We start from the raw sequence: 25,674 nt of genomic DNA on the forward strand, positions 1-25,674 counted from the left end.
CTGACTCCCCACTGCATGCCTCGTCCACTAGAATACATGTGAGATTTTCTGCTAATGATTTGGCATCTAAAAGGGGAGACTAGAAAGTTCTACAGACCTTAATAGCATTGTATTAGTCACTCATTTAGGATTATAAATTTCCTTGCAGAGTTTGCAACTCGAACGTTGCAGCCTTATGCTGGTGTTTAGGAACCAAAATGTTAAACTGACCTATGTATTTCTGTGGTCCAAGCTGAGTGAAATGCAAAATACAAACTGCAGATGGTGAAAAAGGGAATTACTGTTCAAATCTTTCAGCTTCTATATTATTTTAGTAACACAAGGAAAGAAATTTGAGATTTAACCTAACCAGTGATGTTACACAGCTTCTCACATTTTTGTTCATCTTGAAGACGCACTGCATCTGTGAGTAGTTTGATAGCTCAGGACATGTGGTTCTCTGTAGCCTAATTTCTTTGAGCTCTAGGAAGGTGCTAAATTGGGTCAGTTTGAATTCACTCTCCATTGTTGCTTTGCTGTGTTTGGGGTAAGGGTCCTGCTGTATGTACCTGGGGCATATGAAGGGTGGTTGTTGGTTTAGGAGTCAAAGTTCTGACTTCTAATATAGCTCTACTACTTACTTGCTGTCTAACCTGGGGAAAAAATAACTTTCCCTCCGTCTGGTTCCCCGCATGTACCATGGAGAGAATTCTTTCCTCCCAGGACGGGTGTAAGGGTTAGTTCATGTTTGCGCTGTACCTACACAGGGTTACCGCAAGGCGCTGCTAGTGTGCAGTTCTGCAGTTTGCCATTGTTGCTCACTGCCTGGCTCTGGCAGGAGGTCGAAATGGCATCTGGCTGCAGCAGCGGGGCTGCCTGCGTTCTTCTAACACTTTCCTTCTGCTTATTTTTGTAGGGAGCAGAGATGGCCAGGGGCAGATACTCCAGCGCTTCCCGGAGAAGGACTGGGAGGATAACCCCTTCCCACAGGGCATTGAACTGGTGAGTATTTTGGCTGTTGGGGCTGGGACCTCCCAGTATTGTGATGCATGCGCACAGGGCTACAACCTGCTTTGCACGTGTGTTAGTAGAGTGGGCTGTGGTACTGTGCATGCAGGCTTCAGGGATGTCGTCTTTGCATGTCAGCAGGACTTTGGCCAGGACTCTTTGGGTCAAACCCATGGGTGGAGAACAGAGCAGATTGCAGCCTCTCCTCTTTACACAGGCGCAGCAGCAGCCTTTGGAGACCACAGGTCCCAGCATGCAGTGCTCCATCTTCATGGTGCAGTGTGTTCTGGAACTTGTACTCTTCATGGGCTACGCCTGTCTGTCGAGTTGAGGGCGACTGTTTGCCATGTGTGTCCTCCCCAGTTTTAGCTGCACTGGGGGCTGGAATGCTTCCCCACCAGCCTTGTTTTCCAAGCCACTTGGATGAAGTATCTGTATAAATAGCCCTGACTCTCACAGCAGTGCTCTGTGGTGTACTGCATTGTCAAAGCCCTTCATGCTCACTCAGCCTCATAACCCTGTGGGGGGAGGTAGCTTAGTAATATCCACTCGTACCTCAACCCCCCAGTCCTCGTGTATCCTGCCTCCTTTCTGTTATGGGGATTACTGGGCCTTGGCCGCCTCCCCCAACCCTCTGGGTGTATGTTTGTCTCTTGCCATGTAATTCTGAGGTACATGGAGACCTTTGAGGGCGACCATTGCTGGAGCAGACCCTTAAAACAACATGGCTTGGTCAATTTGGCCCCAAAAGTAGGTTTTGTACAAACCAGTTTAACTAATGTAATGACAACAGGACGATTCCCACAAATTTAAAAAAATCGAGTCAAAACGGTTTTAAAACCTTCCCTGGCAGCATTGGCAAGAACCCGAAAGAGTGATGGGCAGCGAATGCCACTAGCCTCCATGGTGTTTTGCAGTACAAAGTCAGTCAGGTGATTGAGATATTCCGTTAATGATAAGGTTAATAAAAGTAGCGTTCTGTTGTCCCTTTTAACACAGGGAAGGGAATTTGTTTTTCAAAGTGACTTTCGCCCTAAGCTCCTTTGAGTCTCTCTTCCTCCTGTGCTGCCTCTCCATGCAACCCCTCTCTGTTCTTAACTGCCCAGAGTGAGAGGAGAGTACAAAATGTGGACATAAGATGCTTTAAAGACCCATGCTGCTGCCTTGTTAACGTCATAAAACCAGCATTGCCCAAATACCCAGCAGCTTCTCCTTCTCGCAGTGTGTCGGATCATAAGTACCTGCCGGAGCTCACCGGCCAACCCTGTGTCTCTCGTTTCCCTTTCAATTTATGGTGCGTCCTGATCATGATTTTTCAGCACCAACCTGCAGCCACAGCTCAGGTTCCATTATTGCTTTTGGAAAGAGAACAGTCACTGCTGCTCTCAGCAGGGACCTAGGAGCTCTGCACAAGCCTTGCGTTACTCTTCCATGACACCTGGTGGCCTACAGCTCCTTGCTGTTTCCTGGCTGGAGAAGAGGAGCAAGTGCCACATATTTTAGAAGGGGTGTGTGACCGGTGTCCCCCGCCTCCCCCTTGGGGTGCTGCCTGGAACTGAGGTACAGCTGAGCCCTCTCTCAGTAATCTGGGTTCACTCTTGCACTGTTGTCACTCTGCCTCCCTGGGTTACATCAGAGAATACCAAATTCAGGACAAGCTGCTGGGGGAAAGGGCAGACACACCTCTTCCATGAGATATACCAAACCAGCGACAAAAGTAAACTTAAAAAGAAAAGGAGTACTAGTGGCACCTTGGAGACTAACCAATTTATTTGAGCATAAGCTTTCGTGAGCTACAGCTCACTTCTGCATCCGATGAAGTGAGCTGTAGCTCTCGAAAGCTTATGCTCACATAAATTGGTTAGTCTCTAAGGTGCCACTAGTACTCCTTTCCTTTTTGCGAATACAGACTAACACAGCTGCTACTCTGAAAAGTAAACTTCTGTCTCACCACACTGGCTAAGAAGAAGTCAGGAAAGCAGCCTCCTTAGGTATTCCAGCCTTGAATTCAACACCTAGACACTAGACTTAATGATGAGTGGTTATTTAAAACCAATTTCATCAAACAAAAGGGTAGTTGTGATCCCAAAGGACCAGCCACATACTCAGGTCAATATACAACTCAGATCTTACCCAATAATCACGCTGTTACCAATCTTTTAGTATCTAATATCTAAACATTTATAAAACAGAAAAAGGGGTGAGAGTTAAAAGTGGTTAAAGGAATCAAATACATACAACAATTGCAAGGTTCTTGGATCAGGCTTGAAGCAGTGATGGAATAAACTGCTGGCTTGTTAAGTCTCTGGTTGCTTCCAAATCATTGGAAGGTCCTCACTCCTTTGGTTAGAATGCTCCCATGAGTGTAAGTCCATAGTCCAGAGGTTTGAGCAGGAAAGAGGCAAAATGGAGATGTTTCCAGGGCCTGTTATAGCTTCCTCCAAGTGAAGGGAAACCCATTGTTCTAACTGGTGGAAAATTACAGGTAACAAGATGAGGTTTGGAGTCACATGGACAAGTCACATGTCTGTCTGGTTCGCTTAGTCATAGTAGAGGCCATTACCCATACTCTAGTTAGGTTTACAGGAAAGTCCATCAGGTGTGGATGGGTGTCTTCCATGGTCCATTGTGAGTTAAGTGTTCTTTGATGGGCCATTTAACTTGAATAGGTTTCAGAGTAACTGCCGTGTTAGTCTGTATTCTCAAAAAGAAGAGGAGTACTTGTGGCACCTTAGAGACTGACCAATTTATTTGAGCATGAGCTTTCGTGAAAGTATCTTGAATAGTCCCTTCAAGATGTGGAGGCTAAATAGCTTGTGGGTGTTACCACAGGAGCGCAAACATTCAAGTATCAGAGTAGCAGCCATGTTAGTCTGTATCCATAAAAAGAAAAGGAGGACTTGTGGCACCTTAGACTAACAAATTTATTAGAGCATAAGCTTTCATGAGCTACAGCTCACTTCATCGGATGCATACATTTTCCACTGTGCCACAAGTACTCCTTTTCTTTTTATGAAATACAGGTACATAGTTAATATTCATAACTTCAGATACAAAAACGATACATGCATACAAATGGTGTAATCATATTCAGCAAATCATAACATTTCCATAGATGCCTTACTTGATACACTTTGTACAAGGAAAGGAGTACTTGTGGCACCTTAGAGACTAACAAACAAGATTTGTTTCAATTATATAACAGTGGTAGCAACAACGATCTACATGGTCATATTTTAATCAGATAATGTCACAACTGTGGTGTTGTGACAAGCTGCAAAGCCCTCCAAGCTTGCACTCACACCAACATCCACAGGCAGGGACTATACCCAGCTGTGTTCATGAATGCTCTGGCCAGCCACTCATGAAGCCACAATAGAAAGGCTACAGCCAGAATAACCACCAGCTCCGCAGCCCAAGACCGCAGAACTGTACCGTCCTGCCCTAGTCAAAACCCAAACAGTATGAATTTATTACCCAGTCTGCCACTTCTACAAAGGAAAGTGGATGTGCACCAACTCTTGTTCATGAGCTGAGATTTATCCCCTTTGAACTTCAACGAACAGTGTTTTAGGTAAAATATGAAATAGAGTTAACAACTACGGAAAGATAGTTTAAGTGATTATAAGTGATAGCAAACAGATCAGAGTAGATTACCATAATAAATAAAACAAAATGCAAACTAAGTCTACAGTATTAGATAGGATCTGAATCAGTAATCTCTCACCCTGACTGATGATACAAGCAGTCCACCAAGTTTCCATACACAGCCTGGAACCAGCACTCTTTCTCTCTCCCCTCTTCCCCGAGTTCAGTCCTTTTCCTCTGGTACTTTCAGGTGTGGTGGTGTAGGGAGAACAAGGTCCCCTCATGATGTCATGTCCCCCTTTAATGTCTTCTTCCAACTTGCTGGAAAGCTCTTGTGCTGTGACCACTGTTCCCTCTAAGCTGTGCACATGTGCGCACACAGATCCTAAACCCCGTGCACACGGCGAAACACAGCGCGCACAAAAATTTGCACAGAAGCACAACAGTTTGCTCAGAAGAAATTTTTTGCACACATGGCCTGTCAAAAGTTACAGGGAACATTGGCTGTGACCTGGGTCAAACAGTTCCCAGTGTGTAGGGCTGTCTCTGAGAGGTTTCTGTTGCACACAGTTCCTGGGGTAACCCTGGTGCTTGTGTGCATCTCCTCAATGAGTCACTAACACTGTTTGGCCTTTCTATTGTTGTACCTGAAAGGCGGCTTGTGAGTATTCTCAACCTCACAACAGGTTTCAGTAGCACATATGTAGCCAAACTTCAGAACTTCACACACGACGATAACGCCTACGATCCAATGAGAGATTACTGTCTAGCAAATCAAGACTCTGAGAATGATACCTCAGAAGGCATACTTTGTACAAAATGTCCTAATTATGACAGTGGTGAATAAGGCAGTGTCAGAGGGGGTGAGTGAGAGAGAAGGGTGCTGGCTTTAACATTCTCCCCTGCTTCCCCAGCCTTGTTTCATGGCTGAGCAGATCCCACTCCTGGCAGGGCCCCAGCCTGTGGGGCTCACGGGAGAGGAGCTGTGTGTGTCTGGCCAGTGAACTTGTTCAGCCTGGCAGATTCCAGGGTGCCTGATGCAGAGACGTGGGAGTGTGGGTCCAGCCAGCTGTGTGTTCTAGTCCCTAGAGGGTCTCTGCCTTACAGTGCCTTGTGTCCCTTGTTAGTGTTCAGGCATGCTGTGCACAATGGCGTTTCCTGGGGCGGGTGGGAGGGTCTGGCCCATGTGGGGCACTTGTTTCCCTGGGATGAGGAAAGGTCGCCGTAGAGCAGCAGCCACTTGTCCCCAAGCTCTCACTGACCGTTCCTCCTCTGCATTCCCTGCATGAGAGAGATGAGGCCCCTGCTGATGGGGTCACATTGCATAGCAAATGCAGACCAGGAAGGTTGCTGGTAGGACTGGGAATCTTAACTGAAGGAAGGGGGCATTAGTGATTCTTCTGGGCTTTACTCCGTGTGGTTCTGCTTTCACAGCTGATGACTACTTTCCTCCCCTCATAGCCCCCAGATTCAGGAGTGCCGAATGAGCCACAGTCTCCACCTGCCCCCTCTGCAGTTGGGAGCTAGGCAGCAGAGCTCTGTCACTTGCTTGGCCGCTTCCCGGGGCAGCAGCAGTTTCTAGCCCAGGATGCTTCACTGGCAGGGAGCCCTCATAACATGGTCAGACCAGCTGTAGCGGTGCTGAAAGCTGCACAAGAGACAGACCTACCACTCAGGACTTCTCATGAAGAGAAGGTGAAGCCCCACCTCCAGGCTCTGCTGATGTTCCCCATGCTTTTCCCTTCAGTGGAGGCATGGCCAGGTCATACATCTGTTCCTTGTTGGACAACCAGTGTGCTGTCAGAGTGAATGTGAAATCAGGGAGCAGCCTACACATGCCTTCAGATCCCCTATCTTTGGCTGATAATTCTTGCCTTGCTTCTAATATGCAGCCACTGTCTGATGTCCCGTGCTGTCTCCCAGCTGTGGTATGCACATGTAATGAGATCAGCCATGCACCCAGGATCTCTCCTTTCATTCTCCTGGTGACCCCATTTTCAGTGTAGTGTTTTGGGTTCGCATGTTCCTTCATTCTCTAGAAAAGGCAGAAGCATTTTTTGGTGCTAAAGGAACTTGCTGGGTAGTGCTGGTGTCATCTTGGTGTTCTCACCTTCCTAGTCTGGGCACAATCTTTTCCCCTGGTACAGTCTTTGTTCCAACTTAGGTGATAGCTAGGGGATTTCTCATGACTGCAGCTCCCTTTGTTCTGTTCTACTCCCTTATATATCTTTTGCACAAGGCGGGAATCCTTTGTTCCTCTCTGGGTTCCTACCCCTCCTTCTAAATGGAAAAGCACCAGGTTTTAAGATGGATTCCAGTACCAGGTGACATGGTCACATGTCCTGTGAGACCCCAAGCCTTCATTCCTCCCGGCCTAACTCACAGGAAGGCCTGCAAGCCAACAGCCATCCGCAGTCAGTGGTCTTGGTTCATGGGAGCCATCAAGATTCCAAACCACCATTAATGGCTCACACTTTGCATAATTACAATAGGCCCTCAGTTATATTTCATATTTCTAGTTTCAGATACAAGAATGATACATACATGCAAATAGGATGACGACACTCAGTAGATAAGCTTTGTAATGAATATAGAGTGCAATGTCATATGTGGCATCGCAGCCTGGCTCTGATAAGGGATGGAGCAGGCAGTTTCTCTAGGTGTGAGCTTTCTAGGCTGCCATTGTCTCCCATGTAGCAGCCATTTCTGTCCAGCATCTTCACTGCATACTAATACAGGCATTTGAAGAGCTTGGCCTTTGCTAGTGTCCCCATTTATAAAAGGTAAACAGGATGACCTGTGTTGTGAGCCATCGATCCCAAGCAGACTCGTGGGAATGCTGATACAGGATGCAGTCAATAAATAATTACAGGGTAGGAACATAATTAATGTCAGACAACATGGCTTTATGGAAAATAGGATTTGTCAGACGAACTTGATACTGTTTTTGATGAGATTATGAATTTGGTTGATAGATTCATAGAGTTTAGGGCCAGAATGGAGCATTAGATCATCTAGTCTGACCACCTGTGTCACAGGCCATTACATTTTACCCAGTTAACCCTGTATTGAGCCCAATAACTTGTTTGACTAAAGCATATCTTCCAGAAAGGCAGCCAGTCTGGATTGGAAGACATCAAGAGGTGGATAATCTATCTCTTCCCTGGATAGCTTATTCCAGTGGTTAATCACCCCCACTGTTAAAAAATGGGGCCTTATTTCCAATTTGAATTTGTCTGGCTTCAGCTACCAGCTATTGGTTCTTGTTCTGCCTGTCTCCTCTAGATCAAAGAGCCCTCTGGTACACGGTATTGTCTCCCTGTGAAGGTACTTCTACACTGTAATCAAGTCACTTCTGAAAGCTGGCTCCTGGTGTCATATTTAGGCTCTTTGCAGCCCAGCTCTCGGCCCTACCTCCCCGTGGACGTAGAAACCAGAATTCTTTTCCCCTAGGTGTAGCAGAAGTGACTTTTTGGGGGAGAGGCTGCTTCAGAGAGGTGCAGTCTGTGCAGAGCTCGGGTCTTGGCAGCCCCTGGAGACTCAAGGATCAGGGCTATGTAGAGGACTCTTATCTACAGGGAACTCCCATTCCTCTTATCTGGCTCTCCCCAAAGCTGAGATGACTCATTCTCTGCTAGCTCATCTCCCTCACTTGGCAGCCAGCAGCAGTGAGTTGGGTTATAAGGAGAGAAGATAATGACTTTTCATGCAGAGCAATGCCAGCACACCTAACAAACCAAACAGATCTCCTGACTCCTGTATAAAATCACTGCTCAACCATCTCCGGGTTGGAGCATGACCTACGTTTGACAGCTCACAGCAACTCTACACAGTGCATCAGGACAGGATATGTAGAATGCCATATCTACTTAATGTAATTAATGCAATTGATGTCTTGACTCACAGGGTTGCTAGCAGGTGGATCCCCCTACTGAATCATCAGTTGCAGCATATAGGGCCAGCATTCTTTGGAGATGTCCCCTGCATGGGCTGACCTTGCCTGACTGTGCTTAGCTTGTGAGCACCAGCGGGGTGCAGAGAGTCTTGATGTTACATCCTCCATGAACAAGGGGGTTTATAAAGCCATGGCTAATTTGTGTTGCTTTGTGTATGGATTAGTAAGCTGGGTAGCCTCACTTATGTTGGGCTGCCAGTGACACTGACTGTAGTCTCTCAACTCCAGGCCTGAAGGGTGGGAGTGTATCTGCTGCTCGTTTGAGGAGGAGACTTGTGTGCAAACCAGATGCTATATCCAGGAATCTGGCGTCTCTCCTCCTAGTGCTTTCAGGAGGAGCTCCCAGCTGGAAGCTGGCCTGTCGTGCCCTTGATGTGTCTTAGTTGATCTGTCATCCCCTTGGTGTGTCTCATGCATTGGGGACTGAATTCTGAAGGCATTCTGTTGCTGTGAGGTTGATCTAAGCCTTGATTGCACCTGCTGGCCTCCAGCTCCTGGAGAGGGAACTGGGTTTACATAACCTGGCTGCCTTGCCTTGGCTTGAGCATGACTGCAACACCATAGAAATAGCCTGCGCTGTATTTGTATAGAGGACTGCTTTTGATGCCTTGTTCCTCTAGCCCTTTTTAATCATGTTTGCACACTGCAGGCCGTTGCAGGCTATAGTGCTTGTCTTTGAAATAGGTGAAAGATCCCTCAGAACAGAGGGGAGGTGTTGGGGAGACAGATTGTGCTGACCTGGGGAGAACAGAGCTGAGCCTGTGTCTGGTAATGGGGATGGCTGTGACCTCGCTGAATTTCCCAGTCAGAGGGGGCAGTCTCAGGAGAATCAGTCAGTCATGAGCTCAGTCCTGCAGGCCACTGAGACAGCACAGACAGCTCCGGGGCTTGAGCGGGAAGGGAGCAGCTTGCATCGAGCTCTATGTGCCTCTCAGTGTGGAGCTGCCTGCTTTGGAAGGGAGCCCTGATGAGCTGCTGTCTGCTAGGGGGACTGTCTCCTTCTCTCATGGCCTTTGACAGGCTGGGAGATGCTGGGACCCCACTGAGGATCTCTGGATCTAGCTGCCTGTGTCCTTGTTTCCGTGGTTCCCAGGAGATGGTTGTGCAGCGCATTGAGCCCCCAGTGGAAGGTGCGGAGTTACGCGGTGGGTACAGCCCCCTCAAATGAGGAGTGTGTTGCTCCCGCTGAGGGTAGTTCTATGGGATATGGGCCCAGGAAATCAAATGGACTGAGAGTTCTGGCCAGCATTGGGATCTCTGGCTCAGGAGGTGCTCCTGCACTGCACAGTAGGTAACTTGTCCTCACCTGAAGTGCAGCCTGGTAGTGCTCAGACACAGGGTGGGATTAATGCACAGCATGGAGTAGGTGGATCCTTGGAGCTCAGCCGCCTCGTACCTGGGTGCAGGAGTGCTCTGCCCTTCAGCGTTCCTGAGGCTTGGCAGCTCCCATTGCAGGATGCAGGGTCTCCCTCCTTCTGCACAAAGAGTCTTTGTAGTGGTCCACAGGACACCTGGGGCAGAGTATAAAGCATGCTGCAGTCTCCTTTGTTGGATTTGCTCTTTTTTGCTGCCACCGAGCAGGATCCAAGAGCCATGTGGGAGAATTCCTGGGCTAGGTGGTTCAGCGAGGAAAGTCCCACCATAAACCTCTATGGAGGGTTCAGACCCAAGCTCAATAAGGAAAGGAATCTGACTAGCTTGATAACTCCACTGGGTCATATCTCACTGCTGCCAATTGGTAGGGCAGCTAGGTCAGAGGCAGCGTGATCTGGGGACAGTGGCAGGAAGGAAGTGATGGAGGAAATGGCAAACTATGGAATGCAGGCGTGAGGGGCCTGGAGAAGCAAAGGATTCCAACCTCAGCCCCAGAAAAGAACTCTGCAGGGTTTCTGTCCCTCATGCCCATATCACTGTAATATCTGGATACTTGAAAATGTGTTCAACACCCATTGCGGTCACCACCTATGTCCCACTGTGATGGGTGCCTTAAAATTACATAGAGGGAAGAGGTGGATAAACAGGGCTGGTAGCTTTGGAGAGGGTATAGATTAGAGAGTGCTTCAGGGCTGACCAAATCTCTCTAGCCCTAGGGATCCAGTAGCTTCCTGATTGAACCTCCCTGTTGATCAGGTCAGCAGGCTTTGATCTGGAAGAGGAATCCACCTTGCTTTACTGGGAGCCTGCCATCTCTCAGCATCAGCCTATTACTTTCCCCGGCCTGTGACAGAAGGGGTGATGGTGGCTGGAAGGAGTGGGTGGTGCTGAGCTGCTCTGTTCCACATTCAGAGGAACATGGTTTTTAAAAAGTCCCCACAAGCTGTGGTAACTGGACAGCACACAGCAACACTACAGTTGTTTAGGGCAGGAAGTGAGGAAAAACCCCTATCAGTGAAAACCCCATGGGGAATTCTCGGCCAGAAGGCTGGAATTCCCCCCGTGGAGTTGGGCAGGGACCCCAGGGGTAACTCTTGTGGCAAGTCCCCTGGGATCTCTGAGCTCACAACCTCATCTGAAATGCAGCATTTCAAGCAGCACCAAGCTGGGATGCTGATTCAGAGGGAGGAGTGCCCTCTATTGGATCCACTACTCATTTGTCAGTGTATAGTACAGGGTGTACGGCAGGGGTAGGCAACCTATGGCATGCTGCCAAAGGCGGCACGGGAGCTGATTTCCAGTGGCGCTGGGTCCTGGCCACTGGTCCGGGGGGCTCTGCATTTTAATTTAATTTTAAATGACGCTTCTTAAACATTTTAAAAACCTTATTTACTTTACATACAACAATAGTTTAGTTATATATTATAGACTTCTAGAAAGAGACCTTCTAAAAACGTTAAAATGTATGACTGGCATGCGAAACCTTAAATTAGAGAGAATAAATGAAGACTCGGCACACCACTTCTGACAGGTTTCAGAGTAGCAGCCGTGTTAGTCTGTATCTGCAAAAAGAACAGGAGGACTTGTGGCACCTTAGAGACTAACAAATTTATTTGAGCATAAGCTTTCGTGAGCTGGAAATGGCCCACCTTGATTATCACTACAAAAGGTTTTTTTCCCCCCCGCTCTCCTGCTGGTAATAGCTCACCTTACCTGATCACTCTCGTTACAGTGTGTATGGTAACACCCATTGTTTCATGTTCTGTGTATATAAATCTCCCCACTGTATTTTCCACAGTATGCATCCGATGAAGTGAGCTGTAGCTCACGAAAGCTTATGCTCAAATAAATTTGTTAGTCTCTAAGGTGCCACAAGTACTCCTGTTCTTTTCACTTCTGAAAGGTTGCTGACCCCTGCTGTATGGTATAGTGCCAAATAGGACACAAGCCCAACCCCCAGGAACTTACAGTGCAGTGATGCCTTCTTGGAGTGCCTCTTCCCCGTCCGCATGCAGCTGCCCAGGACACTGATTAAATGGATCCAACTGACTCTCCTAGATGAGGGAGAGGGGCTGCTCTAGTTTAGACTCCAAAGCCAGGTTCAGCTCAGGGCAGAGCAGTGTGCCTATGAAAGGCAGCCCTGCCTCCTGGATGTCAGACTTTCAGCGCAGCTCTCTTCTGCCAGTCTGGCCAAGCGAGATCTTGCAGCTCTTCTGAGACAGTAGGGGAGGTCCCTTGGCCTGAATGGGAACAGGTGCTTCTGCTCAGCCTGTTATCCTGGGCTCCCTCTTCCGTTGCCTGCCTTCTAACAGCTGCCCTGAGGGCTTTTCTAGGGCGGGTTTCTTCACGTCTTTTGGAAGATGGTTATGCTACTCAGTGCTCTGTGTTTATATAGAAAGGGGCTCTGTCATGAATGCTGGCCACTGCTCCCTGCTGGCCACTCTAACTCTGAGCCACGCTTGTCTGTCTGAATCCTGCCAAGTACTTGGCATGTTAGATAGGTAAGGAGCTAAGCTCCCTGCCCTGAGGAGCTGACAGTCCGGTGGCTTTGTCCTTTTCATGTACAGCCCCCACAAGAGCTCTGGACACCTGCTGTGTAAGTGATGTGTGTTTGTGTGGGGAGAGGGGCTGGGGGAAGAGGAAATGGGTCAGCCTGCATTCTCCTGCTCCTGAGTGGGCTGCACAAGTCGGCTCCAGCTAACCATTGTGTTCTCACCTTCGCCTCTTGCAGTTTTGTCAGCCGAGCGGTTGGCAGCTCTTCACCGAGCGGAATCCCCCCACCTTCTTCGTTGCCGTGCTGACGGACATCAGCTCCGAGCGACATTACTGCGCCTGCTTCACCTTCTGGGAGGCCGTTGAGAGTGCCCAGGTAATGCTCCCCGCGGGGGGTGGGGGAGGGCAGGGTACCTGTGAAAGTGTGTTGGGGGGGGTGTCGCTGGGCAGGCAGCTGTGAGCGAAAGCCCCTTATGAGAATTGCGGTTGCCCGTTGCCCAGGTTGGTTGTGCCCAGCACTCCTTTGTCAGAGGAGGGCCACAATGTCCTGTAGTACTTGCCTCACGTGGTGGAGTAGCTGTCTGAGGTGGGGACGGGGGGGGGGTCCGTCCCCTCTCAAGTCCCTGCAGTGTGTCTGATCTGTCTCTCTCCCCGGTCTCAGAGCCACTCAAGGAACGGTGAGGAGGAGGAAGAGGCGTCTGCGTCCCACGTCCAGCCTGCACAGCTCTTTGCTCCCAAGAGTCTGGTGCTAGTGTCACGACTGGACCACACGGAGGTTTTCCGGGTAAGCGGCAGTGCAGTGCCACATTTGGGGAGGAGAGGGTGGTGGGACTTTCCCTTGCATTGATTCCTTGGCCCTGGGAACCACTGTCAGCCAACTCTTCTGCTTCTGTGAATTGGGGCATATAAGAGAGAGCACCGGTAGCAGTAGTGTCCTGAGGGATTTACTACTATGGTGCCTGCTCTGGCCTTCTGCTCGTGTCCAGCAGTTATTCAAGGCCGTGTGTGTGTGTGGTGGCTTATTCTGATCCTTCCCCAAGCTGTCTGGCTGTGGAGCTGCAAGGTGAGGAGCTGCCTGGGCTGGGCAGCTGGCAGCCTTGCCCTGCCTCTCAGTAAAATTCTAAGCACAAAATGTTCTTGGTGAAGCCTTTATCTCCCATCTTTATATTCTTCATGCTTGCTCAGTTATGAGACTGTAAAAGGCTTGGAAAGGTGCAGGTTACAGCCTGGCTTGTTGTCAAAACTCAGCTTAGGTGGGTATGATCTAAGTGTCAGCAGCTCCTCGCTTGCCAAGACAAGCATGGGATCCTTGTGGCTGGATGGACTGTCTGATCTCTCTTGCCATTCTCTTCTTCAGCTCTTGGTCCAAATGCAAAGAGCATGTTGAAGTCCACAGAGCTTTGCCCTTGTACTGTGAGAGGGGGACAGGCTGTGAAGCGGTGCTCACATGCCATCTGTCAGCATGCCTGCTTGAGACACACTGGTAAATGGCAGAGACTAGTGACTGTTCTCATCTTCAGTGGGAAGGTGCATCTATGGAGACTGCCAGCCCTAGTACCTGGTGTAGCCAGGTGGCTTAGACTGAAATAGAGCATTGCATGCTGGGACATGCAGTCTCCTCAAACCAGAGACCTGCATTGAAGGGGACACACGTCGGTCATCCTGGCGTGATGCCTTAGCATGGTGGCTTCAGTTTGAGCTGCGTGCTTAGATTGGCTGCTGTCATTCCCCAGATCAGTGGGTCGTCCCTCCCGATGGCAGTAAGACCTATGGTGCTTTTTGTGGGAGTTATAACGTTTCTGGGGTTGGTCCGATTAGCCCTTCCTCTGACCTACTGTCCTGGTGCTGTACCTGTCCAGAAATGCATTCCCTATTTTGGGGTTCTGGCCGGGCCCTCCGTTGGCGATGTCCAGGGTTCCTGCGTGGCACAGCAGCTTGGAGTTTTCTGAACAATAAGAATGGTGTGCTGTGCTGCATGTCCCAAAGGGGGGAAGCACCTTGGGGGCTTAGCTGGCAGAGCTGTCTGAACAGCTGCCCAGATGAGAACCCAGCAGGCCTGAGCAAGAAGCTGCAGAGATGGGGTCTGCAATGTCTTTCGACTGCTCCAGAGCAGATGTTCTCAAAGTGTGAAGTTCTCCAGGGCTTTTTGTTTTTCCTGAATCATCTTGGTGAGAGGCTGAGATCACCATTAGCCAGTCAGGGAACCCCAGGCTACAATGGCCCTGTCCCTCTGCAGGTATTGGTCCCAGGGGTGAGAGGTAGCCATGCTGAGAGAGTTCTTTCGGGGGCAGTGGGGCAGGGCATGGTAACCGCCCTGTGAACAAGACATCTGGGCAATCAGGTAACCTGGCGAGCCCAGCATAAAAGCTAGGCAGCGATTGGTGCAGGAGATGGTACCTCGAGTCTATCTCCCTATGCAGGGAACTTGTCAACAGCATCTGTTCCAGTCCTTTGGCCCCTTATGCTGGGCTGCAGCCTTACAGGGGTGTTGTGTGACAGACCTTCTCCTTAGAGTGTGAAAGGACCCAGAAGAAACTATTTGAGGATGTAGGCACCACTCACGTGACCAGCTGGGACTCTGGAGTTAATACTGTATCCAGCTGGTGGAGACTCTGGGATGGTGCTTCTTAGGACTTGCATAGTGTTTCCTGGGCTCATTCAGATTTTGGCAAGGTGAATCCCTATTGAAGGGCCCTGAAAAAATTCAAGGGACATGAAGTGTCATTCTCTTGCTGTGCACAAGACCTGTTTGTAGAAGTGTGGAACAGAGACTCGACCTTACTGTAGCCGTGATGGGCAGGGGGCAGCTTGGGCTGGAGATCTGAATTTGAGGTTCGCCCAACCCAGCAGGGATGGGAAGGGCTGTGGAAAGGAAGCTCCTAGCCCCAGGTGGCAGAGGAAAGGTCCTGTGATGCCCATCTTCGGTGGTAACTAACCAAATGGAATTGAAGAGCAGCTAAGTGCCAGGGTGTGTGCCATTGCGTGTGCGATCTGTGGAGCGAATTCTGGGGGCAGTGTGTCCTGGCCCTCGCTGGAGGCTGCACTGAGGCAGCTTGCCGCACTTCTCAGCCTCAGCACACCTGACTGCCTTGCAGTCTGGCCAGGGCATCCCTCCACACTCCTGGATTGTTTTTGTTGGGAACGTGAGCAGTGTTTGCACGGTTCATTTGGCTATGTGATTTCATTGCTCAGTCACTTGAGCTCTCTGGCGTAGTAATTCCTGGGAGCAGATAAGCAGCAAGAGTGCCTGAATCCTGCCCTGTTGGGGCTTGGGCTTACATCAGTTTCCCCCTTTGATTAGGGTCTGAAAGCCAAGGAAATGCACCTAGGATGGTGTAAGTGTCCCATGGAGCCTGTTACTTTCACAACACAAGCCAGTTCTCCTTCACGCTGCCCTTGCTCGCTCTCCACTTTGGTTAGATAGTAGTTGCGAGATCTGATCACAGCATGTAGTCTAGATCTGTCCATCCCAGTGAGTTAGCCTAATGCTGGGCTGGGACACGCTCCTGTCCTGGGTGGGCTAGGCTCCTCATGCACTAAACCAAGAGTCTTAGCTAAAGATAGATGTGTGGTGAGTCACAGATGCATCTTCTGAAAGTTAGAACCGCCCACAGCCCTAACCACTGGACAGTGCTGTCTTTCCATGAGAATTTTGTTGCAAACCTGCAGAGCTGTCGGGCTAGGTGCAGGGGCTCTGGAACTCTGGCACTAGGGCTGTCCTCTGCCTGGATGGCTGTGGGATTTTCTTCTCCCTCAGTGCTGACTGAAGCAAGGCTGCAGATTGAAGTGCATTGTTGGTGGTGCTGGAGGTCAGCTTGGTGCCACTGGGAAACCTGTAGCATCAAGCTGAGGCCTGTCCTGCTGTCTGTGCCTGAGATTGCACCCCTTGGACAGGGACTGTCTCACTGATTTGTAAAGAACTTTGTGCAATAAATACACAATCCCTTGTTGGCAACCAGGATTGCGAATGTCCCTCTGAAGTGTTTGCAGCAGACAGGCTCCAAGCCCTGGCTGGGCCTGGACACACTGCCTGCATGTGCAAGTGCTGGGCGGCAATGGTTAGCTCCGTGTGATCTGCTTGGAGCCCCAGCCAGTACCTGTGTTTCAAATGAGCGGCCTCGCATGCTGTGCTCCAGTGGCTTATCTGCTTCTTGCTGTGGACACACCTGTGCTCTGTTTGCTCCTCCAGAACAGCCTGGGTTTGATCTACACCATCTATGTGGACGGGCTGAGTGCATCGCTGGAGAACGTCATTGGAAACCTCTTGACATGCACCATCCCCATTACAGGGGGAGCTCAGGTTGGTACCTGCTCGTTTCTGTGCCCTCTTGCACTTGCCTTCCCCTCCCAGTGTGTGAAATGGCAGCAGCTCCTCCAAGGCTGGATATATGGGTGAGGGATGTTTCCATCCCTGCTCTGCTCCAGGGTGCAATGGAGATCACGGGCAGTACTGCTGGAAGCTGGTTTCCTGAGATCAACTGTGAAGTGGGTTGGGGGTCCGTGCACTCAGGAGGGGCAGGAGGAGGCTACAGCTGCACTGCAGGTAGTCAAGTGGCTAGTGCAGACAATGGCTTCCCACATACTAGGGATGGAAAAGCATCAACCCACCTTGAGCTGCCTCTGGCTCCTCCCAGTGACTTAGGGCAGCTTGGCTAATGGATTAGGTAGGGTGTCTAATTACTTGCTTAGCAAAGGGTGGAAATTGGCCATGGTTGGAGAGTCCCATCTCAGCTCCCTCCTTGTGGTACCCTCTTGTAGAGTGTCACCTGAAAGCACAGCATGGCTTGGCCATCAGCTAACCTGACCTCCCATATGGACGAATCTGTCTGTGAGAACACTTGCCATGCCCCCTGGGCATGCATGCAGCCGGCAGAGATTGTTTCTCCATTAAGCCCTGTCTGTCATACAGAGCTGCTTCAGAGCCTAGCGGCCACAGTCCATTGGTAAGAGCTGGGACCACCCAGCTGCGCTGGATAGGCTGAGTGGGGCTAACGCTTGCTGTGGGGAAGGCCTAGAACCCCCTCTTCAAACAGTCTCATGTGGGAATCTGGTCTCATGCTTGTTCTCCGGCAGTCTGAGGCGGGGCCTAGCTTATGCTCAGAAATAGGGCTGTAAAAATGGCCCCTCCTAGTCATGTTCGCTGATCCATCCCAGTCACTGACCAGAGCAAATGTTCTTGCAGTGCCCCTCCTGCTCCAGGAGAGCCAGCTGGGCTGCACTCTGTCTGGAGCCAGCAGCAGAAGGGGCGCCCAAGGGGTGACGACAGCGCTTCTCAGCGGAGATCGACGTAGCCCAGTTGGATCTGGACTCCTGGAAGGGAGGGTGGGTTAGGAGATGGCAGTTTTAGCCCTGGGCCTGTCTGCACAATTAAGGTGCTTGACTATGATTCTGAAGGTCGTGGGTTTGAGTCTCGCTCAGTCTCTCACAGAAAGGCCACCGCCAGTTCACCCAGCTGATCCGTCAGGTTAGGGCAGTCAAAGGCAGTCGGACGTGATGCTGGCCACATCTACTGCGGGCTAGGAAACTGATGTGCCTTAATTGCCTCAGCTTGACAAGCCATTGGCTGAGGGGAACTTAGACTCTCATGCTGCGCTGACACCTGGCAGAGTGGCCTGGACAGAGCGCTTCACTCCTGCAGGGATTGAGTCACACGCTGCCAGCTGCTTTTCTGAGCTGCGATCGCCAAGCCTCCTCCACGTGATCCCTCTGGGTTGGCTGCAGCCTCTTGCCCTGCACCCACAGTGCAAACTAGTGAGCCCCCAGAGACCATGGGGATCCTTGGGTTGCAGCATGCCCTAGTCGCAACAGGGTCTCTGATCTACTTGGGCACTCAGGCCAAGGGACCTTGGTGCCTTGAAGCATCAGATCCAGCCCCCACCTTGGGTGCTGTGGCACTGTCTGAAGAATGCCTGTAATGCAGAAGTGCCAGCTTCATAGTCTCCAAGCCACTGGGCTTGGGGCTTCCTCCTCGATTAGCCTAGAAGCACTCTCAAGGCATGGAGGGGCCTTCCTGGGGTGAGGCTGGAGGTTGTATATCAGCCAGGCTTAGGCCCCACAAAAGAAGAAAGGGGATGTTCTGTTTGTAAGCCATGCAAGGAGGAGGCTGCATGCCACATGCCCAGGGCTCCTCCTGACAGTCTAGGTGTGAGGGGGCAGCTGACCTCAGCCAGGCCCCTCCTGGGTGAGCTATGCAAGCAGGTGGATAAGGATTGTCGAGCATCAGAGGCCCAGTTAGTGACCCGTCTCAGTGGAGCCTAGAGTGCTCCTGGGAATGGGCTGTGGCCTCAGCAGTTGGTGCATCTCGGTGCTCACAGACCCTGGGGTGCTGGCGTTAGGGCAGTTTGAAAGTGGCGCTACCCCTTCTTGCACTTTGCTTTCCCCCCTGCTGTATCTGGAAGGGCTCTTTCTAAATGTTGTGATGTGGCTTTTGCTGTGTCTGTCTGCACATTCCCTCTTTTGGCGGTTCAGGGCCCCGTTCACTGTCAGCTTTGGTTTGATGTGTGCACGTCTCTCCTTGTTGTCCGGCTGTGCTGCAGTGTTGTGCGTTTCTAACTGACTGTGCTATCTCTGTCTGTCTCTATCTCAGCCTGACATGGAGGACGAAAGAGCGGTATGCACACTTTTCTTTCATCGGGTCTGTCTCATCTGTAACAGTCGTCTCTTGGGTGTTCAAAAGCTGCACATGCTCCAGCCCCTGCAGCTGCTGGGTCAGCATCTCCCACAAAGAGTGGGAGGAGAGACCTGGGCACTGTGCATCTCCCCAGTCCAGGCACTGCATCCCTGGTTGTGCACATGGCAGTGTGTGTGTATTAGGGATTCAGGTGACCATGCACATGGGCCACAGAAGAAGGGGTTACTTGTCCTGGGACCCAGTTGGGTGACATCAGAGTTAGTATGCTCTGTTCTCACTGCCTGTCAAAGATCCCAGGTGTTTTCTGGGAGAAGCCCTGTTGCGTTCTCTGAGGGCCAGGGCTGTTCCCTCCCCGGTGTGCGCCAGTGAAGGTTTTAAGGGGCATCTGAGGTGGGGCAGTGTCCAGGAGGGAGCATGCCAGGTAAATGTGGTGATGCTAGTGTGCGTGAGCATTGCTGCAGAAAGCTGAGCAGGGGAATGGAGAGGAGTATCATGGGGGAAGCCGCTTGCTTAGGGGAATGTGATCAATAGACCTGAAGTCCTGAGATCGTACAGGCTCTGAACCAAGGCCAGGAGCCCACAGGTGGGTGGGAGTCCAGGCTTTGGGACAGGGGAAGAGATCAATACAGCTTTGAAATAAATGGTTGCAAAAGGGGGAGACTCTGCTGATCCAACCAGCCCTCGTCCCTCAGACCAGTCCAGGGCAGCTGGTGCTCCCCTCTTCCTTGCGTAAGACACTGCACCTGCATTGAGAGCTCGTGTGTTTCTGGCGACAGGGCTGAGCGGTGCTCTACTGGCTACCCCAGTTGCCACAACACTGCGTGTGCTTCTGGGCGTGCCCAGGATGTCTCAGTGGAATGAACTCCATCCAAGAGGCTAAGTGCAGCTGTAGCTGTCTTAGGGGTGGTTCCCCTCTGCAGCTGGCCAGTGGATCTCCCTCACTGGGGCAGCACTGAGTCAGGCAGTAGGTACATATCGGCCCCACCGTAGGGTGCCCTTCCTCTTGCAGGGAGGAGTCACTCTCATGGCTGCAGCTGGGAAGGACACAGTAGCCTATGGTGGGCGGCCCTGTGCCACCCCACAGGGTATAAAGCTGGACGACATCCCTTCGGCCCCTGCGTCCTGTCCTGTCCTGTCCGTTACTGGGGGAGCCCAGCTGGTTCTGGATTTTGGCCTTCCACTCTGAGGTGGTAGATGGAAGCTGGCTCCCTGTGGTCCCTGCGCTCGTCTGTTACTCAGCCTGAATCCCAGTGACTGGTGTGTGTCTGTTTTTTGCAGAGGACGATCTCTCTAGGGGCAGGCGACAGGCAGGTGATCCAGACGCCCATCAATGACTCTCTTCCCGTCAGCAGCTGCAGCGTAGCACTGCTCTTCCGGCAGCTCGGTGAGACTCTGCCCCGGCCTCACCTGCTCAGAGGGACAGGTGCTGAATACTGTCAGCCAGTGCCCTCTGCAGGAAATTCCTCGTGCTGGCCCCCCATGCCATGCTCCTGACCTCGGCTTATCAGCTCAGTGCCTCACCCCCGCCATTCCGACCGAATCTCCATCTCATGCTGCCTTCCTTCTCTCAGGAAGTGAGGGGGAGCCTGGCAGTTGTGCTCTGGTTGTGGCCCCAAACTGTGGGTCCATTCGGATGCCATGTTAATGGGCACCGAATGAGCACCTAGGCAGGGGCAGCAGGAGAAGGCAGGGCTGGGTCTGAGCAGCTGCAGGCCTTTCTGTGCAGGGATTTGTGCTCCAGTTGCTCTTGTTGCATCAGCTGCCAAAGATACCAGACACCAAGGGGTGTGCAAAGCTCCAGGGAAGTCCCCAAGGGGCTTTCAGAGCAGTCTGGCTGGCCCTAAGCTCAGAAACGATCCGTGAGTTAGCAGGTCCTAGCACGGATCCAGAGGTGACAGGAGGTTTCTAGAAGATGACTGGACACACTTCCTCTTCCATTCACTGGACAGCAAGTCCCACCCCCATGCAACAGAAGGAAGGAGCAACAGCTGCCAGCAAGGAGTGGGGATGTGGGGGAGATTCTTGGCAGCCTGTTTGGTGGGGTGAGGGAGCAGGAGCTCGTGGGGCTCTAGCAGGACTCTGGTGCTGTACTTGGGAAGAATCCACCTGCAAGCGCTCTGTGCTCTGCCCCTTCTCTCCCCAGGGATCACCAATGTGCTGTGTCTCTTCTGTGCTGCACTCACCGAACACAAGATCCTGTTTCTCTCCAGCAGTTACCAGAGACTCACGGACGCCTGCCGGGCCCTGCTTGCGCTCATGTTCCCCCTCAAGTACAGGTGAGGAAGCGCAGAGGCCGCCTGACACGTGGCTGGAGCAAAGCTACATGCTGCAAAGGGGCTTGACGTCCCGAGCAAAGCCCATCTCTGGCTTTGCAGATTGCCCTGCTTCCATCTAGCCCCATGCACTAATGGTGTCCAAGTCCCATGGGTAGTGTGGGCTGATTACTGTAGCCCAAGCACTATCGGGGATTGTCAGGTGAAATCAAATCTTACATGTTCTCTGGCTGCACTGTCCATGGCTTTAGAGGCATCTATAATAATTAAATTCCTCAACAGCAAAATAACCTGAATAACCCCAGCTCTGCACCCCCTGAGCAAAATTTGGGCTCTAGACTATCAAGAGAGGGAGCGAGTTTAGGCACTGAAGGCCCCTGCCAGCTGCTTCCTCCGAGCCCAAGGAGCTTTTAGCATGAACTAATCGCAGCTGCCGCAGGGTCTCATGGTGAGAGAGAGGGATGTCTCAGGTAGCCAGGCGCAGTTCAGCAAGGTGCTGTGGATGCTGAGTGTGATCAGCGCTCACTGAGCTCAGTACAGGCGTAGCACTTACAGGACTGGGCCCTTAGGGGTTCCCCTGTGGTACACTCCACGCCTAAGTCACTCTGCAGGCAGTGCAGACCTCCAGAGCCCTACTGTAAGGCCTCCCCAGCTGACCCCACCAGTGACCGGATTGAGTGGGGTAGAGGAAATAAGCAGGACTCCAGGAGCCCCCGGAGCTGCCCACCCCCAGTGACTCTCCCCAGAAGGGGTGATTGCATACAGGGCACTCGTTAGTGAGACGGCCGGGCCTCACAGTAAGCTCCTTAAGGACAGCGGGCGCCCAGCTCATCTCCCTGAAGGGGAGATGTTGACTGGCTCAAACAGTGACCTGACTTCCCTTCCCAGCCCAGGACAGGGTTCCATCTCCTGCGCGGCTCGCTGTTTGCACCCCTCCCAGCTCGGGCACTGAAGGTAGATGTGTCCTTGTTGCTGTTAGCTGCCTGCCCTAGTTCCTGGCTGCCGGTGCCGCTGGAGAAAGGTGCTTTATATTTAAAACATAAATATATTCCTTTGGCATTTACACCCCCCGCCCCTCGAGCTGGAAGCACTGGACATGGGCACAGACTGACTGTAACTTTAGAGCCAAATAACATGACTGCGGGTCCCTTTACAAACCTAGAAGCCTCCTAGCTGTGAGACACACGCGCAGGTCAGAGTGCCTGCCATGGCAGAAGGGCCCTGACACCATTACTCACTATCCGCCGACTATTAGTGTGGGTCCCATCTTGGGCCATCGTTGTTCCTTGTGCTATCATTCCCAGGACTTTCACCAGTCCAGTTTGAAATGACTTGTGTGCTGTGGGTGCCATCATTTCCCTGGGGGACTATTGCACAGTCTGGGTGGCTCTGGAGCATGGCTTGGCCAAGGTGCTGCAGGGTCTTGGAGCCAGATGCTGAGCCCAGCATAGCTCCTGATTGGCTATAGTGACGATCTGCTTTGGTTACAGTTTCACGTACGTGCCCATCTTACCTGCACAGCTCCTTGAGGTGCTGAGCACGCCCACGCCCTTCATCATTGGAGTCAGCTCCATCTTCCACTCGGAGACGCAGGAACTGGTGAGGCACTGCGTAACCCCATCTGTGCAGTAGCTCTTCCCCCTCGCCCCACATTGCTCCAATCCTCCTGGGTCAGAGCTCTTGAGGGAGGGGCAAGAGGTCATCTGCCAGTGGGGCCGTGTACAGAAATGGGACTGGGAGCGAGGGGATGAACAAACCCTGCTGGAACAGGCTGCACTTGTTCAGCCAGACCAGCAGGGGCTGTGATCCAGGCATCTCTCACAAGTCAAGCAGGGCAGGGCGGGGGCTGGGGCTGGGCTTTCCTGGGGCTTGGGTCCTGTCTACACAATGGTGACTGAAGATGCGATAAGTTCCATCAATGGAGAAGGCTGTGTGGGCACTTACTGCGCTTTGAGCGCCTTGTTTGGGTTTAGGGCTAGTCTACACTGGCAACGCTAAAGCGATGCCACGGCCGCGCTTCAAAGTGGCTTGTGTGGTCGCAGCGCTGGGACGGAGCTCTCTCAGCGCTCTGAAAACCCCACCGCCCCGAGGGGCGCAGCTCCCAGCGCTGGGCACTGTCTACGCTGGCGCTTTACAGCCCTGAAACTTGCTGCACTCGGGGGTGTTTTTTCACACCCCGGAGTGAGAAAGTTGCAGCGCTGTAAATTGCCAGTGTAGACAAGCCCTTAGTCAAGTCAGTTCTAAGCTAAACTGAAATTAGCCTGATTTAAACCGAGACAAGAGTGCCTGCCTGGCCTTTTGAACTGCTTCAACCAGGTTGGTTTAAAATTACCTCTGTTATACCGGCCAACCATATGTAGACAAGCCTATGGGTGCTGCGAGATTGGCACTGGTGTTTCATTTGGTGAGGTCAGTACTGTCTCAGTGCCCAGTCTCAGTGAGATGTAAAGCCAAGGTCCTGATCCCTGGCACTTCCCGTAAGAGTGCAGCTGTGAACCCTGGTGTCCTGGCAGCACCCTGATTTGTGCAGTTCCGTTCTGCCGCCCTGGTTGCCCCCTGCTGTTCGGTTCAGGCGGAAACGGTGGTGGTGCCTCCTGTCCTACCCTGGTGTGTAGCGTTACTGTGGCTGTTACACGGCTGCTGCACTTCACCCCAGCGGGTGCCAGGATCCCCAGGCTTATTTTGTATGTCAGCAAGTGCTCAGGTACTGTGGCAATGGGCACCATGTAAGAAGCTATAGGGATTGCAAAGTGCTGTAGGCTCTACCAGATTGTGTGTGTGGGGGGGAGGCTGTTAAGTACAAATTGTTCCCCCCACCCCCTAAAAAGAAGAAAAAACTGCGTGCAGCTCCTTTGCTGGGTCACGCGGCTGGGTGGGGAGCACTCCAGAAAGCCTGTCCCGTCTGTGTGCTCATGCCTGCCTCGCTGCTTTCAGTTGGATGTCGTCATAGCAGATCTGGATGGTGGGACGGTGACCATCCCAGAGTGCATTCACATCTCCCTGCTGCCTGAGCCACTGCTCCATCAGACACGAGAAGCCCTCTCCATGGTAAGTGTGGGACCCCAGGACTGGCTCGGCTCCACTCCCTGGTCCCCTTCCCGTCTCAAGAGGTTCCTTATATAGGTGTGAATATAGCACTCATGGCATGTGGCCAGGATCCTGTGGGCAGGTGTTGGGAGTGAGATCAAGCACAGCAGCAGAGCCTGAATAGGGAGTCTTCCCACGTCTCGGGAGCTTGTGATCATATCACTTGAGGTTTGTCATGCTTCCTCCCTCCCCGCAGGGCACACTGGGGTCCTGGGGGTTGGCACATGCAGTTGCTTCAGGTTTCTGGGTGTCTTGTGAATGGTCCTCACTCTCCAAACAGGAAACCGCTCCAGCCCTGGAGCTCCTTGCATGGGTGCTAGCTGTTCCCGGGGGGCTGTGATCCTGGGCATGTGTGTCCAGAACAGCATGGCCTTAGCAGCTCTTGCTGATGCTGATTGCAGAATGTGGCTCAGGAAAGCTGGTGATTTCCAGGCAGTCCCCTGCATTGGTGCCTGTCTGGGGTCTGTCAATTCAGTCAGGATAGAAGAATCTCTCTGTCTGCATTGAAGAGGCAGGCCTCTGATCAGCAGCTGCTGCTCTGAAGTTTGAGTGTGCCTGGTGAGGGGGCAGCACAGCACCTCAGCGATGTCAGTCAGACATGGAGACTTCTCACGATGGGCAGCCTACTGACAGAACAGGGCTTGAAGCCAAAGCAGAGAGGCGATAGCGGGCAGGGTCATGGAAACTTCTTGGAGCTCCCATCCCCTCTCCCAAGCCAAGTGACAAGTCTGAGGAGTCTTCTCCAGGGCCCCAACCCTAGGCTGTGCCCTGTGAGGCTGCAGGGAGCTATCCGCCAGATCTGAAGGGCAGAAGAGACCCTCATGTTCATCTAATCGGACTTGTGTGATGCAGGCTATAGAATTCCATCCTGAAATTCCTGCCCCAGCCCAAAGGCACCATGGCCTGCAGGCCCCTTCAAGTCTGGTCCCCAAGGCTGGCAGGACCGTGTCTCTCTCTGGCCCTTTCTGGGGGCCCTTCCCAGGGCTCACTGCAGGGCAGGGCCTGGTGCAGTCTGCTCCGTGGTCCATTGAGGAAGTCCTGGCCTCTTCCAGCTGTGGTGGTAGAACTCCCAGGGGCCAGAGCTCCCTTTCTGAACATGCTCTCTGATTGTCTGTGCAGATCTTGGACCCTGAGCTGGAGGTAGCAGACTTAGCATTCCCCCCATCAACTGTCTCTGCCTCCTCCCTCAAAATGCAGGTGAGTGGGGGAGCCAGGAGGGGCCTGGGAAGAAGCGTTTGTACTAAGGTGTGTCCCTTCAGAGTGCCCATTCCTTGGGTGTGGGATTG

General features: G+C 52.0%; 1 protein-coding gene across 1 annotated transcript in view; it reads left to right on the plus strand.

Annotated features, from left to right (window-relative positions):
• Positions 1-25,674, plus strand: part of SBF1 (SET binding factor 1) — a 145,502-nt gene that overhangs the window by 82,806 nt on the left and 37,022 nt on the right. Inside the window, 9 exon segments of the mRNA XM_074942775.1 lie at positions 896-981; positions 12,636-12,773; positions 13,059-13,181; positions 16,587-16,697; positions 20,307-20,412; positions 21,172-21,304; positions 22,792-22,900; positions 24,236-24,349; positions 25,508-25,585. Coding sequence (XP_074798876.1) covers positions 896-981; positions 12,636-12,773; positions 13,059-13,181; positions 16,587-16,697; positions 20,307-20,412; positions 21,172-21,304; positions 22,792-22,900; positions 24,236-24,349; positions 25,508-25,585 — 998 coding nt within the window.

The sequence above is a fragment of the Natator depressus genome, chromosome 1 (genome assembly GCF_965152275.1).
Source record: "Natator depressus isolate rNatDep1 chromosome 1, rNatDep2.hap1, whole genome shotgun sequence".
Lineage (NCBI taxonomy): Eukaryota > Metazoa > Chordata > Testudines > Cheloniidae > Natator > Natator depressus.